The sequence below is a fragment of the Xenopus laevis genome, chromosome 3L, assembly GCF_017654675.1.
Source record: "Xenopus laevis strain J_2021 chromosome 3L, Xenopus_laevis_v10.1, whole genome shotgun sequence".
NCBI classification, from domain to species: domain Eukaryota; kingdom Metazoa; phylum Chordata; class Amphibia; order Anura; family Pipidae; genus Xenopus; species Xenopus laevis.
The window spans coordinates 153,509,607-153,526,983 of record NC_054375.1 but is presented as its reverse complement, the minus strand read 5'-3'; the positions used below and the strand labels follow the sequence as shown (position 1 = coordinate 153,526,983).

The 17,377-nt window shown below is 41.5% G+C and overlaps 1 protein-coding gene across 2 annotated transcripts; it reads left to right on the top strand.

Moving 5' to 3' along the window:
• The first annotated feature begins 406 nt into the window (after window positions 1–406).
• On the top strand, window positions 407–16,354 carry gucy2d.L (guanylate cyclase 2D, membrane (retina-specific) L homeolog). Of its 2 annotated transcripts, none has more exons than XM_041587355.1 (19): window positions 407–1,720; window positions 3,056–3,790; window positions 3,955–4,253; window positions 4,696–5,047; window positions 8,727–8,811; window positions 8,935–9,028; window positions 9,108–9,239; window positions 9,404–9,484; window positions 9,694–9,870; window positions 10,266–10,422; window positions 10,565–10,714; window positions 12,146–12,294; window positions 12,870–13,033; window positions 13,306–13,387; window positions 13,479–13,653; window positions 13,769–13,867; window positions 14,065–14,159; window positions 14,267–14,352; window positions 15,346–16,354. In XM_041587355.1, exons 2-19 carry the CDS (start codon window positions 3,130–3,132, stop codon window positions 15,431–15,433), a joined length of 3,126 nt encoding a protein of 1,041 aa, XP_041443289.1. In that variant the 5' UTR covers window positions 407–1,720; window positions 3,056–3,129; the 3' UTR covers window positions 15,434–16,354. The 2 variants fall into 2 exon arrangements, with proteins under 2 accessions (XP_041443289.1, XP_041443288.1); XM_041587354.1 differs by having other exon boundaries at window positions 409–1,720; window positions 13,195–13,387.
• The last annotated feature ends 1,023 nt before the right edge of the window (window positions 16,355–17,377 follow it).

The window sequence follows — 17,377 nt, the reverse complement described above, 5'->3', positions numbered from 1 at the left end:
CTGTTATGAAGGAGATGGGTGTCTTGATTGTGGGCACATATAAATGAATAGCGGTGGTTTAGTTGGGAAAGGACGGGTTTGAAGGCTGGTCTGCAAACTGTCAGCTTGCAATTTGTCCCCTGCGACAGGGGTTCAGCCGAGTCTACTTTGAGTGAAACTTATGATATATTCCTTTTTGTCATGCTAGATACTTCTCTTACCCATCTTAAAGAGCAATTACCAGTGGTGCAACTATAAAGGGAGCAGACCCCACAGTAGCGGGGGGCCCGGACTGTGGGGTCTGCTTTAGCTAATAAGAAAACCCACTCTGTCCAGCTAGTCTCTTACCTGTGGCGGGGAATCGGGACACAAGTCGAGGGAGTGGACAGAGGAAGGGCATGAAGTGGGCGGGAGGATGGGGATTGGGGAGGGTCGGGCCCATCTGAAGATATTTTTGCTGAGGGGCCCAGCGCACTCTAGTTACACCACTGGCAATTACTGTGAGGTTAGTGGTGACCACTTCTTGTCTGAATGACTGATAAACCAAATTTTCCCTATATGTGTTATTCGCTGAGGGGCTCTGACCAAAGGCTGGACCTGAAAGAAGACTTGACTTAAAACTGTCAGACAACTACTCATGTATTGGCACCACCTGAATAACAAGTACCTACCTGAATAGCCTCCACATGTTCTCCATTCCCATATACATTACAGTCATAAATGTACATTCTATGCCTCTGTCTGTATATAACAACTGCGGGGCAGATTTACTAAAGGGTGAAGTTGACTTTTTTTATGGAAAATTTGCCAAAATTACAGTTCACAGGGACATCACCAATTTACTAAACGGTGAGGTGGACAATTCACTAGCGAAAAAGCTCAGCACTAGAAAAGTTTCTATCACTCTGTACCCTCACTCTCTATGAGATACACAGCTATCTCTCCCTCTCTCTCTCTCTCTATATATATAAGATACACAGCTATCTCACTCTCTTATATGATACACAGCTATCTCTCACGCTGTCCCTCTCTCTATAAAATACACAGCTATTACCCAATGGCTGCAGACAAATGGAGTTGAGGTGAGAGATGACCCACAACCCCTCCTGAGCTTTGGCTAATCAGCTTAATGAGGGGAGGGGGCTAACAACAGGAGGCAGAAAGAATCAGCAGAATGTCAGAGTGAGAGGTAGAGGGGGAGAGTACCAAGGAGAGAAGCTGATCATCTTTATAAGAGAGAAATGAAAGTTTGCCCAATAACACACTTCATGAGCCAATGAAACATCTACATGTCTAACTGGGCAAGGGAGCAAAGAGAACAGACTTAATTAAGAGAGGAAAGTTGGAGTGAACTTATCTCTGTACCACTGTAAGGAACTGGGGAAAACAGTGGAGGAATGAAGAAAAATGGAAAAAAGGTAGAAATTGAGGAAAGAGATGAAGATTTTAAAGGATAAGAAACAAGAAAATAAAGTGTGTGTAAAAAGAAAAGGAAGAATGCCAGCATAAAAGAACAAGAGAATGGTAAGAAAAGAGATTAGAGAGGGAACAGGAGTAAGTCTGAGAGAGGAAAAAAAGCAGATTAAAGATCAGGATTAGGTGTCTTGTCTGAGCGCTCTATCCCCTCTGTCATGGGCAGAGCCTTAAGGATCTCTCCAGGAATCGGCCATATTACAACGGGACCTTTAGGAGGGAGCACCACTTCAAAAACAAGTCCAGCCCTGATGGAACTGGAGGCTTGGTAGGTATATAATTTTATGGTATTTTTGTTTGTTTGTTTGGTTTCCTGATGGGTTGGGATAGAGTTAGCACAAGCATATTCTGAGGGTTAGGAAGAGGTTGCATTTAAGCTTTGTGTCGGGTTTTGGGTGCTGGGAGCTGAAGATATCTGGATTGTTGCAGGTTGCTTACTTTGATTGAAGAGGTTATTTGTAGTTTACTTTGGGTGTACAGAGGAGTAGTTAAAGTCCTACATGATGCTATGTAGGCCTGCCCTGGGGCAAAGGAAGGTTTTAGGCAAGAGCACTGTACGTTGTGTTCATTGGTAGGGTGAAAGTCAAATCCACAAGGGTCCTTAATTGGAGAGTATGTCATATTTCTGGAGGCTAAGATAGCAATGGCCATCAATATTCCACCACAAAGACTTGATGATGGTCATTCATTAATAGATAAGGCAGCTCAACAATAAAATGATGGCGTTCATTTGCTAACTTCCGTTGCTTTATGAGTAGTAACCCATTTTATCACCTGTCCTAAGAATGTTCCAGTCTCCCATTCACTGGTGGGGTGGAGACATGAGGAATTATGGATCCTTCCCTTTGCCAGTACAATCCCTTCTTTTTTTTTTTTTTTTCCTCATTCCCTAGTGCTATATTTAGGATTGTGACTCTTAACGAGTTGTGTCACAGAAGGATTCTTGTTCCTAAGCCCAAGTGACAGACATGTCCATTATGCAGATGCCGAAATCCTGTTTGACCTTTACAGGGATTCTTTAAGAAGTGTATCGTGCTTGGTGACACCTTTCCAGTTATGTCCTTTATGAACTCTAAGGTTATATTTTCTTTGCTTGTTAGGGCAGAGTTTCCTAAATGGTGGAGCTAGTTGTCTTAAGCAGTAGATGGTCTGCCCATCCTAAAAGTCAGGCGGGGTGAAATTTGGGTTGAACACTTATTGTGTCCTATATATTCTTGGATCTAGAGAAGGAAGACTAATGCTTTATTATGAGGAAATGGGTGTCCTGACCAAAAATTCTGAACAACAAAGAGAACATTAACTGAAAACCCCTGCATTTGTGTATATGTTTTACCCAACTCTCCCGCAATCCCTTTATTCCAGGGGCTGTGAAAAAAACGTGGTCAGGAAAAGGGTCTTTATGGCGTACTTTATAGAAGCCATATCTGGCTTTTGATGTTGGTTCTAGTTTATTAGGAGGACAACTACAGCTAAAGAATTTCTCCTTGAACATGTTCAGACTTGGTCTCTTATTCTTAATCTCTATCCTTTACTAATTTACCTTCAGCCATGTTTATTAATATATCCATGAATCATTTATCATTTTGATCTCTCTTCTGACCAGCTGACTTCATTGGTTTCTAACCATCCAAGCCATGATCTCCATCCACTATTAAGCTCTGGAGTTTTATCGATGTCATGCATCATTCGAACTCCCTACTTTTTCTCTCTAACCACCCCAGGTGGACTTCATCATGTTCCTACTTGCTCTATTGCATTTTTGTCCTTCTTTTACCAAAGATAGCTTGGACGGCCACCTTGCGTATTGGACTTGTAGGTCCCTGGACATGTGATCCCTTCTTGGCCAAAGCTCTTCCTAAAGTGGCAGCTCAGCTGGCTATTTCTGACCTCAACAAAGATCCTTCCCTATCCTCTGGACTTTGGTTTGATTACTTATTATTGACTCAAGAATGTTCTTCACCCCTTGCACTAGCTGCCTTCAGTCATATGGAAAATTCCGTAACTGCCTTTGTTGGCCCAGCCAACCCTGGATATTGCTCATCTGCAAGCCTGCTTTCAAAAGGCTGGAATAAACCAATGGTTTCCTGGTCCTGCACTGGGGTCCTGAGCCCACTACCTTATCCTGTAGATGTTCTGTATGCTGTGTTCAAGTTCTTCCGCTGGGCTGGCGTAGCAATAGTCACTGGCCCTCAGGATCTATGGATTGGCGCTGGCATGGAGCTTGCTGATGGACTCCGAGGCTGGGGTATTCCAGTGGGACCTGTAATCATCATGGAAGAGGGGGCAGAAGGGGCAAAGGAAGCACTGAAAATAATAAAACGGAGACAAAGAGTGAAAGGTGAGGAATCTACCTTGAATGACATTTTTAGCTTCATTCACTACCTTTATTAAATTTGCAATTGTTACTTTCATGTAAGTGCTAGCAGCCTAATCCTCTTCTTGTTTTATTATATCTCATCTCCTTTGATTCTCTTACTCATCTCTGTTTATTCTTCACTATAGTTGCGGTTATGTGCATGCATTCGGTTTTAATTGGTGGTGAAGACCAGCGCCGCCTACTGGAGGAGGCCCATGACATGAGGATGACAGATGGCTCGGTGATCTTTATCCCTTATGATACTCTGCAGTTTAGTCTTCCATACGATCATTTGTTCCCTGTGTTCACTAACAACACCAAGCTCCGGCGAGCATATGATGCCGTCCTTACCATCACTGCCTCCTCTGAACATGGAAACTTTTACGAAACCTTTGAGAATTCAAAAGCCAGAAACGAGGTTCCACAAGATATTGACCCTGAAGAGGTACAACGAATATCGTTTATGAGAGCCCCTTTTTCTGCTGTGATTCTCTATGGGAAATGTTATAGGTTCTGTTTGTGTGTCACTGTGTCATTGGTCAGGGGAAGGGCATAGTCCTAACTCCTACAATTCATGTTAGCTCTGCAGAGGAGGGACAGAGTTCCTTTGGATGGAAAGAGTAGATTCCCTCCTTCTACTGTCTGTATCTCTGTGTAAACCTTCAAGGACACTCATGGCACTGTCTGAATGTGTTTTAGGTGGCATTTTTATGTTAACATTTAATACCTCTTTTTTACACCAGAATTTTAGATCATTTTATACATATTGGCAACTGGTTTGCTTTGTCATTAAAGACCATTTTTAACTGTACCTTTATAAATATACCTGGATCCAAAAGTTTCTTCTGTATCCAGATTTTAATTCTATGTTCTTCTTCCATCCCTAGGTGTCCCCTCTATTTGCCACAATATACAATTCAATCTACTTGCTTGGTGCCGCAGCCGACAGCTCATACCGAGCTACACAACGAGTGACATCCTCTTCCACCACACGTCATGCTAAAAACATCCAGTTGGGAGGCTTTGGGTACCCAGTTAACCTGGATGAGGATGGAGACTCACAGACCAACTTTGTCATCCTGGACACAGATGGGGATAGTAAAAGACTTTTCCCTGTGTATACTTTACAGTCAGCCACGGGGGATCTCACCTTTCTTCAGGATATTCATTTCCCCTATTCATATCGAATTGGAACTGACTCTGACTGCTGGTTTGACCGGAGTACAATCTGTACTGGAGGTAAGGCTTACGGGCTAGAAGCCACTACCCTAGAGAAATGGTGCCCAAACAGTGACTCGTGAGCAACCCCTTGGATGTTGCTCCCAGTGGCCTCAAGGCAGGTGCTTATTTTTGAATTCCAGACTTCGATGCTAGTTTTGGTTGCATAAAAAACAGGTTTATGGCCAAACAGAGCTTCCTGTAGGTTGCCAATCCATGTAGGCCTACCAAGTAGCCAATCATAACTCCTATTTGGCACCTCAGGAACTTTTTTCATGCTTGTGTTGCTCCCCACCTCTTTTTACGTTTGACTGTGACTCACAAGTCACAAGTCCTACTACTTTTTAATTATTAAGGTAGTTATTTATCAAAGGTCGAATGTTAGAGTTTTTTAGACCTCAAATAAACTAGTATGAACGCGAATGGTATTTTGCTTAAGAAAAAACTAGAATGGATTAAACTCAATTCTGCGAGTTCGAGTTGCGAAACCCGAAAACTCAAATTAATCGAGTTTTTGGCAAAAACAAACTTGAAATGCTTGAATAATTTCCGAAACCCTCGTAACCCTCTGAAAAAAACTTGACCATCATGCAGGCTAATTTTCAAATGGTTCAAGGGACCTCTGCCATTGACTCCTAGGGGTATATTTATCAAAGAGTGAATTTAGAGATCACCACAGTCCACTAGAGTGAAATTCCACCACTCTCCATTCATTTCTATGGGATTCTTAAAGGCGTATTTATCAAATGTGAACTTAATAAATATGCCTTTAAAAATCCCATAGAAATGAATGGAGAGTGGCGGTATTTCACGCTAGTGGACTGTGGTGATGTCTAACTTCACTTTTTGATAAATATACCCCCTAGATGCTGTTTTTTTTGGATTTGAGTTACAGTATTTCCATGGTGGGGGGTATAATAAATCCGAAAAATTCTAGTTTTTTATTTTAAACCCGAAAATGTAAATTTTGACCAAAAAAACCTGGAAAACTCAAATTTTTGTGGGAAAACACAACTCAAACCTTAATTAATCTGCCCCTAACTGTCCAAGATTTTCTTTCCCTCGCCCCAAGCTGTTGTACGAGGGCAAAATTGAATGTTAACTATTGCTCCCCACTTTATTCTGCCATCTGTGTGTTCTTGTCCAACCTACTTGCGTTAAAGACTCCCTAATCTCGCCATAAGCTATTTCTACTTGTTCTAGTCTAAACAACTGCTTTAGTTAATGACTTCTTTCTGTTCCTCATGTAATCTCTGATCAGTGTATTCTAGTTTAGTCCACTGCTTACATTAAAGCCTTTGTGATCTTCCCTATGTAATCTGCCATCACAAGGTTCTAGTCCAGCCCACAGCCTTAGTTACAGACTTACTGTACCTGTAAGGACCGCATGTTCCAGCCCCTATATGTTCTGATTAGCCCACAGCCAGTGGCGTAACTACCGGGGGAGCAGGGGGTGCAATTGGGCCAGGGCCTGCACCCCCTCAGGGCCCCCCGGCAGCTCACGCGCAATGAATCCCGTAAAGTTCCGGGCGTACAGAGGGGGTGGGGGGGTGGCTGCGCGTCCTGCGCCAGGGCCCTACCCCCTCTAGTTACGTTACTGCCCACAGCTTGAAGTATTACCTTGTAATACATGAGTGATAATCACATCCCTTTATAACTCAGCCTGAGAGGTTCTGTAACCATATAAACATGAATTATTATAATGCATTGCTAGGGAGGAGTCACAGTTTGGGTCGCTTTGGACTATAATACGGAATGGTAGATATTTTACCCCAGGAATAACCATTATAGTTGCACTGCCATCTATATCACCACCATGGGTCTGCCCGTGATGTCACTTAGCCCTACAAAAGGTCCATCTGTTTGGATTGGATTATGAATTCAAATTTTTTTTGGTATAGAAATGTTTTTATAAATGTTCTAACAAAGTTTTTAAAGTTTTTTGGAATGGAACCTGGACAAATTTATATATAGACTTTACAACTCGAATATAGATAAAGCAAGCATTACTCACAGGTTCAAATTTCGCCCCTCTCTACTTATCCCCTTCCTATGGGCCAATAAGCCACCCAGACTCTTGTGGATTTCCTTAACAGCTCCCATTGACAGGGGGGACTAGAGCTTCCCCATCTATTCCTATACTATATAGCAGGCCAATTATACCATATTATCTCCTGGTTCCACTCTGAAGAGGACAACCCCAACAGCATACTGTTAGGCACACTGCTGGGCTCACTATGGACCAGCTTAAACAACAAACCAACCAACAAATGATCCAGTGGTTTAGATGCCTCCAGTTCAGAGAGGCATTCTGAACGCTATTCTCCTCCCCTCAGATTACATATGATTTCCCCAGGTTTAAGGAATCCCTATGGGATGATAATAAGTGTAAACGGGTCTCTAGGCTCTATAGATTGCTAATAGTCTGCATCCCTGCCTAGGGTTGCCACCTTTTCTGGAAAAAAATACCGGCCTTTCCGATATATTTATCTTTATTCCCTATTAATAACATTGGGATCAACCATCATTTTTACCAGCTTGGCAGGTGGCAACCCTATCCCTGCCCCATTTGACAGAGCCCAACAAAAATGGCTGGCAGAAATCCCATCACTAGACCCAGATGACTGGGATGAGACCACTGACCACTTTACAATTTCCCGATTTCGACCAGGGACAGCTCATCCAGTTCAAGTTCACCCATCAGTTATATATCACACCAGTTAAACTAAAAAGTAGATCTCCTGAAGCTTGATGCCTGAAATGCCGACAACCTGAAGCCACTTTTTACCATATGGTCCGGAAGTGCCCTCTGATCTCCTAGTTCTGGTCCAAAGTAATAGGCCATTTGCATGAGCATCTGGCATTCCCTGGGGCATGTACACTAGAAATGTGCCTGTAGAATCTCTGTTAAAACTATCCTGTTCTACACTAAGAATCAGTGGATGTCCCTTCAACCACCCACAACGCAACACTGTCTGTCTCTAATAAATAAGAGTCTGGTAAATATAAAATTGACATATGACATAGAAGGCAGAGGATGCCCCAATCAATTTGAAAAAATATGGTCCCCCTGGCTGGAAGCGCACCCAGAGCATGAACCCCATATCCCCCACTTTCAAACCCCCGGTGAACCCTCCTGATATATGGTAGAATAACTTTGTACTATTAAAATGCCAATGTAATACTACAGGCAGACTGTAATGTGTATTTTTACTTTGTTTTTTAGTTGGACACTCCCAATCCCCTATCCCCTCCCTCCCCTGTTAAAACAAAATAAAAATAAACTTTCCAAAAAATATAGATTAGGCAAGCCTTAATTTGCTCCATTGCTCCAGCAATTTTGTCAGCTCCCCTAAAAATTAAATATACAGATACATCAATATGTCATTGAAGTCAACCCTTATAGCTACAGTTATTTCTTCATTCAGATTCAGACTGCCCCCCGTCCACTGTCATGGGTCTACCTAGAAGTAGGTTAACCCACATTTTGGGTACCTTTGGTTTTATGGACAGACTATAAACAGGCAATGACTGGCAAAGAGGGACATTTATGCCAATGGAGATCATGGCAGTAGGCCCCTGTGCTATGTTGAATCATATAGCCCACAAACCCTTGTGCCAAACCTTTCTTTAAAAAACTGAACACGGAGTAACATTCCTCTTATGACATGGATGCTCATGGTGCATCATTTCTCTGCAGGGGTGGATCCCGCCTATGTATTCCTGATCTTCATCCTTCTCTTCAGCTGTATACTCATTGGAGGATTTTTTACATGGTATATCAGGTACAACGTAAGATACCTATGGGATAATGTCTGGGGTCAGTGTCTGGGCTTACATGTGTATTTTGTCCCACTGTACTTATTAGATATCTTCATTGTTGACTCTGTCTGCCTTTTGTTCTGTAGGCGTCGCATTTACTATGCAAAACTTGGAAGGGGGCCCAATAAAATTTTTCTTAAGATGGACGACCTGTCTTTTATTCATTCACATAGCAGAAAGGTAATAACCATACCATTTGTTGTGTGGTAAGGGCACAATGCAATAAGAACAAAGTAATAAGAAATGTCTCCCTCCTTAGAAAGTGGTGGAAGACAGCAGATCGAGCCTGTTGGGGAGGAGCGTCAGTGACATGCGGACACCTCGGCATTCGGTATCAGGGAAGAGCATTGCAGCTGCTTCGCCGTACAACACAAACATTGGGGTGTTTGAGGTACAACTGATTTTGTATCTGTTAGCGTTGAGGTTGAAAAACACCCCAAGTAGATCAAGTAGATAACATAAGTAAAGGAAGCATTATTGATATCCATTATATAGTCTGATTTTAAAGTGTTTACCATGGAGGGTTCCAACTGAATATGCTGACACTGTCCACAGGGGGACTGGGTTTGGCTGAAAAAATTCCCTGGTGAGAAACATGGAGACCTCCGACCAGCTACAAAAAATGTCTTCTGCAAGGTAAGTGAATGAACTGCCTTTAAAGAGATGTTGACATTCCCGAGGTACAGAAATACTCCTTTTTAAATACCTGATGGCTTTACAGTCAAGCATTGCATTTCTTCTTGCAAGAACAACATAGGGCCGGTCAAGTGTAATTTTCTTCTTGCAAGAACAACAAGGGAGCGTCAAAAGTAACTTGGTCTTCCTCCATGTCTTGTACCACTCAGTTCCGTGAGCTCCGACATGAGAATGTAAACCTGTACCTTGGTCTCTTCGATGACATAGGAGTAATAGGTGTGGTGTCAGAACACTGCTCTCGGGGCAGCTTGGAGGACCTCATCCAGAACCAGGACATGAAGTTGGACTGGATGTTCAAATCCTCCCTTCTGCTTGATCTCATCAAGGTAAGAAGGCTGCAAATAAGTACATGCATGGACATGAGTGAAGCTAAGACTACAAATAAAGGCATTTGAGGGAGCAAGGAAGTGTTCATTTTCCTTGGTCGGCAATGTTGCTCTCTGAATGTTGCTGCAACATAAATACAAAGTCTACATCTAGTGCTCACTAGACAAACAGATTTGAAAACATCTAGCTGTTGAATCAAGATCCAGAAATAGTTAGAGTTCTGTACTAGGCTCACTAGAAGAGGGCTGTAGCTCTAAAACAAGGCTTTTCAACCCAAGACCCTTAAGAAGTTTGATATCTTTATGGATTGCAATGATAATAATAATGTTACTTGTAAGAGTTAATAACCTGACAATTACTGGAATGGGTTCTTCTTTTTTTTTCGCCTGCACAGGGCCTCAAATTCCTCCATCATCGTGAAATTTCTCATGGCCGCCTTAAGTCACGCAACTGTGTTGTAGATGGAAGATTTGTCCTTAAAGTAACTGATTTTGGCATGAACGAGCTCTATGATGCTCAGAGACTGCCCTCAACTCAACTCCAGCCTGAGGGTAAACCAGCAGCGGTGTACTATATGTAGTAGTAGTAGTACTAGTGCTAGTCTTCCTTCCAGACAAACACATATAGGTATGTTACTGCACCATGACATGTGTACAAAGCCATGTTTATTCTGACAGAGATCTGTCCTTTCAGACCTGTTCTGGACGGCCCCTGAACTCCTCCGAGATGCTACACTCTGCCAAAGAGGCACCTACAGAGGAGATATCTACAGTTTTGCCATAATAATGCAAGAAGTTATTGTACGAGGGTCTCCATACTGTATGCTGGAAGCCACAGCTGATGGTACGTTACATCTCATTCCTTCGTCTCTCTCATCAGGGTACCTTTTGCACCCATTCCCTTTCTTCTTCTTGCAACCGCCTATAGTTTTTGTCTCAGCTCTTTAGATAATTACCTGCAAATCTCCAAGCGAAAAGAAGGGGAGAAAAAAAAAAAAAAAAGAGAGAATCGACATATAGTGTAATATTTTTGGAAATATTCGTTTTACACGAGATGCTTATGTGAAAAATTTATATTTTATTGTGTTTGTTCCCCTTTTTCCAAAAATTCCTTTTATTTTAGTCCTCCATTTCGGGGGCTGTGCCTAATATTTAATTTTCAGCATGCATGTGCGTCTTCCACCAACAAATGGTTAAAGTGCCTACTTACAAGACTTTTATTTTTTCAACCACGTATAGTAGTGTTTTCCTTTCCCTTTACGACAAATTTCTGTGCCTTTCACCAAACAACGGCTAAAGTGCCTACTTACTGAGTAGGAAGCTGATTGGACCAGCGAAACGCGTCAGGCAGTAGGGGACAGGACGCTGACCAGCAGGAACGCAACCACGAGGGATAGGAAAAGCCGGCTTTTTTATTCCTACCCCGGAAAGACCTGGGCAACCTGCAAAGGACAGCTAACTTTATAGAAATGCTTGTGAAACCTGATTAAAATGTGAGTGCAAATTTTTTTTATGAAAGTTTTTAAATATTTATTAAAACGTATTACACAATATACGTCTCTATTCCATGTGGGATTGATTGGAGGAACTGAGAAAAGAAGAAAGGGTCGTAAAATAATACTACATGCGAGCCATATACCAAGGTTTTGTAAGTAGGCACTTTAGCCGTTGTTTGGTGAAAGGCACAGAAATTTGTCGTAAAGGGAAAGGAAAACACTACTATACGTGGTTGAAAAAATAAAAGTCTTGTAAGTAGGCACTTAAACCATTTGTTGGTGGAAGACGCACATGCATGCTGAAAATTAAATATTAGGCACAGCCCCCGAAATGGAGGACTAAAATAAAAGGAATTTTTGGAAAAAGGGGAACAAACACAATAAAATATAAATTTTTCACATAAGCATCTGGTGTAAAACGAATATTTCCAAAAATATAACACTATATGTCGATTCTCTCTTTTTTTTTTTTTTTTCTCCACTTCTTTTTGTTTCTGGTGAGTTCGACTCCGTTGCCAAAGGCGCTGATCCATTTTTTCCCTATATGAAGTATTCCACAGTTGAGAGACTGAATTAGGACCGGCAGGAGGGGACTAAAACTAAAGGACTAACCTTTTTTCATTTCTGGTGCATATTTTGCATTTTGTGCATGTACTGCATTTTCTGTGTAAATCTCCAAGCGAGCTGGACCTTACCCTTTGTATCTCCAAAGCCATCATTTCCTCTTCTCACTTTTGTCTACTTGGCTTTCATTAGTACTCTTTCTTTTCTCTTCCCAGAAATAATACGGAAAGTTTTGCGTCCTCCACCTTTATGTCGCCCATCAGTCTCTCTGGACCAGGCCCCCCCTGAATGTATCCAACTAATGAAGCTCTGTTGGAGTGAGCAGCCTGAGAGAAGACCCACAATAGATCAAATATTTGACCAGGTTGTTACAAGAACAACTTAATCCTTGCCAGTCTGCCTAGATTAACTCTATGGACCACTCTATTTTGGTTTTCTCTATTTTTATACCATTCAGGCTGTAAAGTGAGGTGGTGCTGTTCCTTCTACCCTGTGTTTAGGATAGGGGAATGCCCTAAAAGGGGACAATGGCAAAACTAAAACTGCAAGAGACCCACACAGAGTAGCTTCAGCAGTAGAAATATGTTTTAATTTTAATACATCCATTGGAAAAATTGTTAGTGAAAATAATAGATGACAGTATAGCTGACCTTTAATTTGGTGATCAACTGCCCTATACATATATATATTCTCTGTTTGATTCTTCTCTATTGGAGCCATGTATAAAGTATAAAGCAGGTTGTTCCACCATGGGTAGGGAATGTATATGGTTATATATTTTTTAAATAAATAAAATGGATTTTGGAGGATTCTTTTTAATGACATGACTTCTCTCTTTCTCCTTCTTTGTCCCACATCCTGGCCCCTGTTTTTCCTTTATATTTCCCGCCCTGACCATGGCCCTTTTCTTTCTGTTTTTTTTTTTTTCCTTTTAACAAGTTTAAAAATATAAACCGTGGACGCAAGACAAATATTATTGATTCAATGCTAAGGATGCTGGAGCAGTATTCCAGTAACCTCGAAGACCTGATTCGAGAGAGGACAGAGGAGCTGGAGGTGGAAAAGCAAAAAACTGATAAACTCCTTACACAGATGCTCCCACCGTGAGTGATGGACTTGAACAGAATGTTTTATTGTTCTTATTTGTTTTATAATTGATGGGTCATTTTTCTGTTGGGTCCCTTTATTTTTTTTAGTCTGCCCTTCTTAGCCTGCTGTATTCTCTCTACCCTTCTATTTTTGTCTTTGCTCTTGCTCCTTGCAGATCAGTAGCAGAAGCTCTGAAGACAGGTACTCCAGTGGAGCCAGAATATTTTGATGAAGTCACTATATATTTCAGTGATATTGTTGGGTTCACCACCATCTCCTCTCTTAGTGACCCCATTGAAGTTGTTGACCTCCTCAATGACCTGTATACACTTTTTGATGCCATTATTGGATCCCATGATGTCTACAAGGTGAGAGATAGCTTTCTTTATCCCTTTTCAATAGAACCCCTGTCCCTCAACATGTTGGTCATTCTAAGGTCTTTTTGGCCACCTTGTCTAGGTGGAGACTATTGGTGATGCCTACATGGTGGCCTCTGGTCTTCCAAAAACAAATGGTAATCGTCATGCAGCAGAGATTGCCAACATGTCCTTGGACATTCTCAGTACAGTGGGGTCCTTCAAGATGAGGCATATGCCTGATGTTCCAGTCCGGATTCGGATTGGACTCCATTCTGGTAAGAAGGGCTATACACATAAGACCCTTCCAAATATCTCAGAAACAACTCTTGGAGATAATTCTGCTCTTTACATTTTTTTAATTCCAGTATCTTTTTCATTATTCACTTATAGGCCCATGTGTTGCTGGTGTGGTTGGGCTCACAATGCCTCGATACTGCCTCTTTGGTGACACTGTAAACACAGCTTCCCGTATGGAGTCCACAGGACTTCGTAAGTAGCTTTTAACATTCCATAAATTTCATAAATGAGCTTGTCAGGCCTGTCCAGCTGGAGGCACGTTTGCCAGATGTGGCCTACTAAAAAATTCAATGACTCTCAGCAAGCCTGTGGTCTGAACTAGGTATTAATTAGAAATAAAGTGATATTTAGCTGATTATTATGACACAAGGTTTCTGCTCTCTTTCTAGCATACCGAGTTCATGTAAATCTTACTACAGTGACTATTTTACAGTCTTTGAAAGAGGGCTACCGGTTTGAAGTCAGGGGCAAGACTGAGCTCAAGGTAGGCCCAATGTTGTCCATAGCGGAAACAACCTGTGACATCTATTTTTCTTCTGTTTCTTCTTCTGTCTGTTTCATACTGTGAGTTTATACAATTTCTCTTTGTAGGGTAAAGGTATAGAAGACACTTACTGGCTTGTAGGAAAGGAAGGATTTACTAAACCTCTCCCAACACCGCCCGATCTTCTTCCTGGGTAAGGACTGTCATTGGATATATCTTTTCTTTATAACCCATCAGAAATTTTTGATGGTGGGTCATGATGCTGAGGAGTTTTTACATCAACAAATTGTACACCTCAATATATTTCACAAAGAGCTTATGTATCTTATGGAAAACAGACACTGTGAGCAAAGACCTATTTTGAATATGCAAAACAGCATTACTGGATAGAAAATCAGATGTTGTCCTTATATATATATATATGTGTACATGCTCATTTCACCTAAGGACAGAGACACACGCTGCTATTTCAGGAGAATAGTCGCCCATCGACAAATCGCTTCTTCTTCGGGCGACTATTCTCCCCAAACTGCCTTCCCGCCGGCTAGAATGTAAATCGCAGTCGGGAAGGCACTCAGATTGCTTCAACTCTCCGAAGTCGCCCGAAGCTTCCTCGTGTGGCAAGTTCGGATGACTTTATAAAACAAAGTATTCCGAATGCCATCCCGCTGCTGATTTACATTCTAGCCAACGGGAAGGCAGTTCGGGGAGATTAGTCGCCCCAAGATGAATCGATTTGTCGACGGGCAACTAATCTCCGAAATAGCAGCATGTGTCTCTGCCTTTAATGTTACTCCCATTTTGCTGAATGAGGTGCCTTGCCTTATGCAAAACACAAGTGGAACAGAAGCTAGGGAGCATGGCATCAATACCTGCTGGGAGAAGATAATACTTCTAGAGTTCCCTTTGAATTGCACGGACACACCACTTCACATCTGAAATTGAGCACTGGCACAACAAAAATCAATTTACTACTATCGACACAAATTAGAGTCCACTTTCGTAAACTTTGTGGACAGCATAATTCTGGGAAATAATACTGAATTGTGGGTAAAAAAACAAATAGGGCTGCATGCCAATCTTGCACCTTGCACATGGTTTATAATCAGCCATAAAATAGGACATTGACTCATGTCTCTGCATATATGAGTTTATTTATCTGATTCCTTGTCTCTGTTCTCTACAGTGCCAGTAACCACGGCATCAGCTTGGATGAGATTCCAAAAGAAAGGCGAAAGAGACTTGACAAGGGTGACCAGAAGAAAAAAAAATGAGGTGATTGTGCCTCTTTCAACTTCTAAAGATCTAGGGAGATCCTGGAGAAGGAAGCAGACATAGCACTGGACTTAATGCAGTCTGGGCCAATGGAAAGAGGAAATGTAGGAAGTTCATCTTTGGTCATTGAATGTCTTTTTAGGTAGTCTCAGCGAGAACATTGCCACTTTTCCCCCCAATTTTTTTTTTATATATGATGTCCTGGTACCATGAGTCATATGAGTACCACAGGAGACAGTGCTCCCCATGAGAGTCAGAGGCCATACTGGGAACCTCTGCTTACCATCAATGGCCAGATCTTTGACCTAGAACTTCCAATTGTTCGTGAAAGGTCTTCCAAGACATCCCTCTTGAAGTCATGCTGAGGGAAGAGAAGACAACTGTATAATGGGATCTCCTCTCTCGTACCCTCCTTTTTAGCTTATGCATTTGCTGGAGTGTTGTCTCACAAGTGGACAGATGTCTTACTAAAGAATGTCCCACTCTCATGGATTCTGAGTCACTGAATGAAAGTATGTATCAGAGAAAAAATAATGGTGGCATGTTTGGCAAATGGGATCTTTGAAAGACGATCTTCACAAAATGTAGTGATGGTTGGGAAAATTTAATTATGTTGGTCCTTTTTTGGAGATCATTGGAGGTCATTTATCAAGAAGGATTTATGGGAAAAATCTTATTTTGGCCATTAATCACTGTATTCTGAGCATTTTTTATCCTCAAAGTTGGCATCATGTAGCCAAACACTACACTTGGGGGCACATTTACATAGGTTCGAATATCAAGGGTTAATTAACTAATTTACCACAATTAGTTCAATTTCAAACGATTTTTCTACGACCAAAAAAACCTTAGAAAGCCTATGGGGACCTTCCCCATAGGCTAACATTGAGGTTCGGTAGGTTTTAGGTGGCGAAGTAGGGGGTCGAAGTTTTCTTTAAAGAGACAGTACTTCGATTATCGAATGGTTGAAAATTCAAACGATTTTTAGTTCGAATCATATGATTCGAAGTCAAAGTAGTAGTCGATGGTCGAAGTAGCCAAATTCGAAGTTTTTTTTATTCTATTCCTTCACTTGAGATAAGTAAATGGGGCCCTTAGATATAAATCTATCATATAAAAGCTCAGCAGGATTTTTAAGTACCAAGAGGCACCGGTTGGAGCACCATTGTTGATGTGGCAGTTGCATATTCTTATAAATGACCTCTTTTGTCTTCTAGGTTTTAATATGTCTGTTAGCTATTAATAGTATATCACTAGGGTGTGATCATTTAATTCTTATCAACGGGGAAAGAAACCTTAATTGTCCCCATTTTATGGTCCTGTGCGTAAAAAGGTTGCAATTAGCATCGTGTAAATAAAAGTGACAGTTAGTTATCACTAATTCTGTACCCTTTCTTTTAATTCTCTGTAAAGTGCAAAAATAACATCCGCGTCAGCGATTCTTGTGTCATTCATTTCTCTCCCCTTGCCCCTTCTTTCTGCTACACCTGCTTTCCCTTTTGCCCATTACCCCTCCCCCCCATTGTGCCCACCCCTTTACCTTCATTCTTCCAATTTTTCTTCTGCATGACCCAAACATCCACTTGTGAATCAGGTTTCCCCTTCTGTAAGTGACAAAGGACAAAGGGATTGGCTACATTGGACACCTGTTTGACTCTGTGGTAGCCACTTGGCCATCACAGTGAGCTTAGGTGCTGGTGTTGACTCCACAAATTATATATTTTGCTGTCATCATTGTTCTTTCTTTCCAAAAAAAAAAAACAACAAATAGTACACCACCATAAGACCTCTGTAGCAAGTGTATAGTAGTGGAACTATGGCACTAGATTCTAACTAGTTCACTGCTTCATTGGCTTGATGTCCAAAGATAAGCCCATCTTAAGGTTGTTAATGATGGCAACATAGTTGTTTTTTAAGTTACTAGAATCCAAGTCAGTTATCAT

Excerpts from the sequence above, each read along its gene's own strand:
- gucy2d.L (XM_041587354.1), top strand. The coding sequence starts at position 3,130 with ATGCATCATTCGAACTCCCTACTTTTTCTCTCTAACCACCCCAGGTGG. Across the intron at positions 10,715-12,145 it reads GCTGGAAGCCACAGCTGATG|AAATAATACGGAAAGTTTTG; the intron begins GTACGTTACATC and ends TTCTCTTCCCAG. Across the intron at positions 13,868-14,064 it reads TATGGAGTCCACAGGACTTC|CATACCGAGTTCATGTAAAT; the intron begins GTAAGTAGCTTT and ends CTCTCTTTCTAG.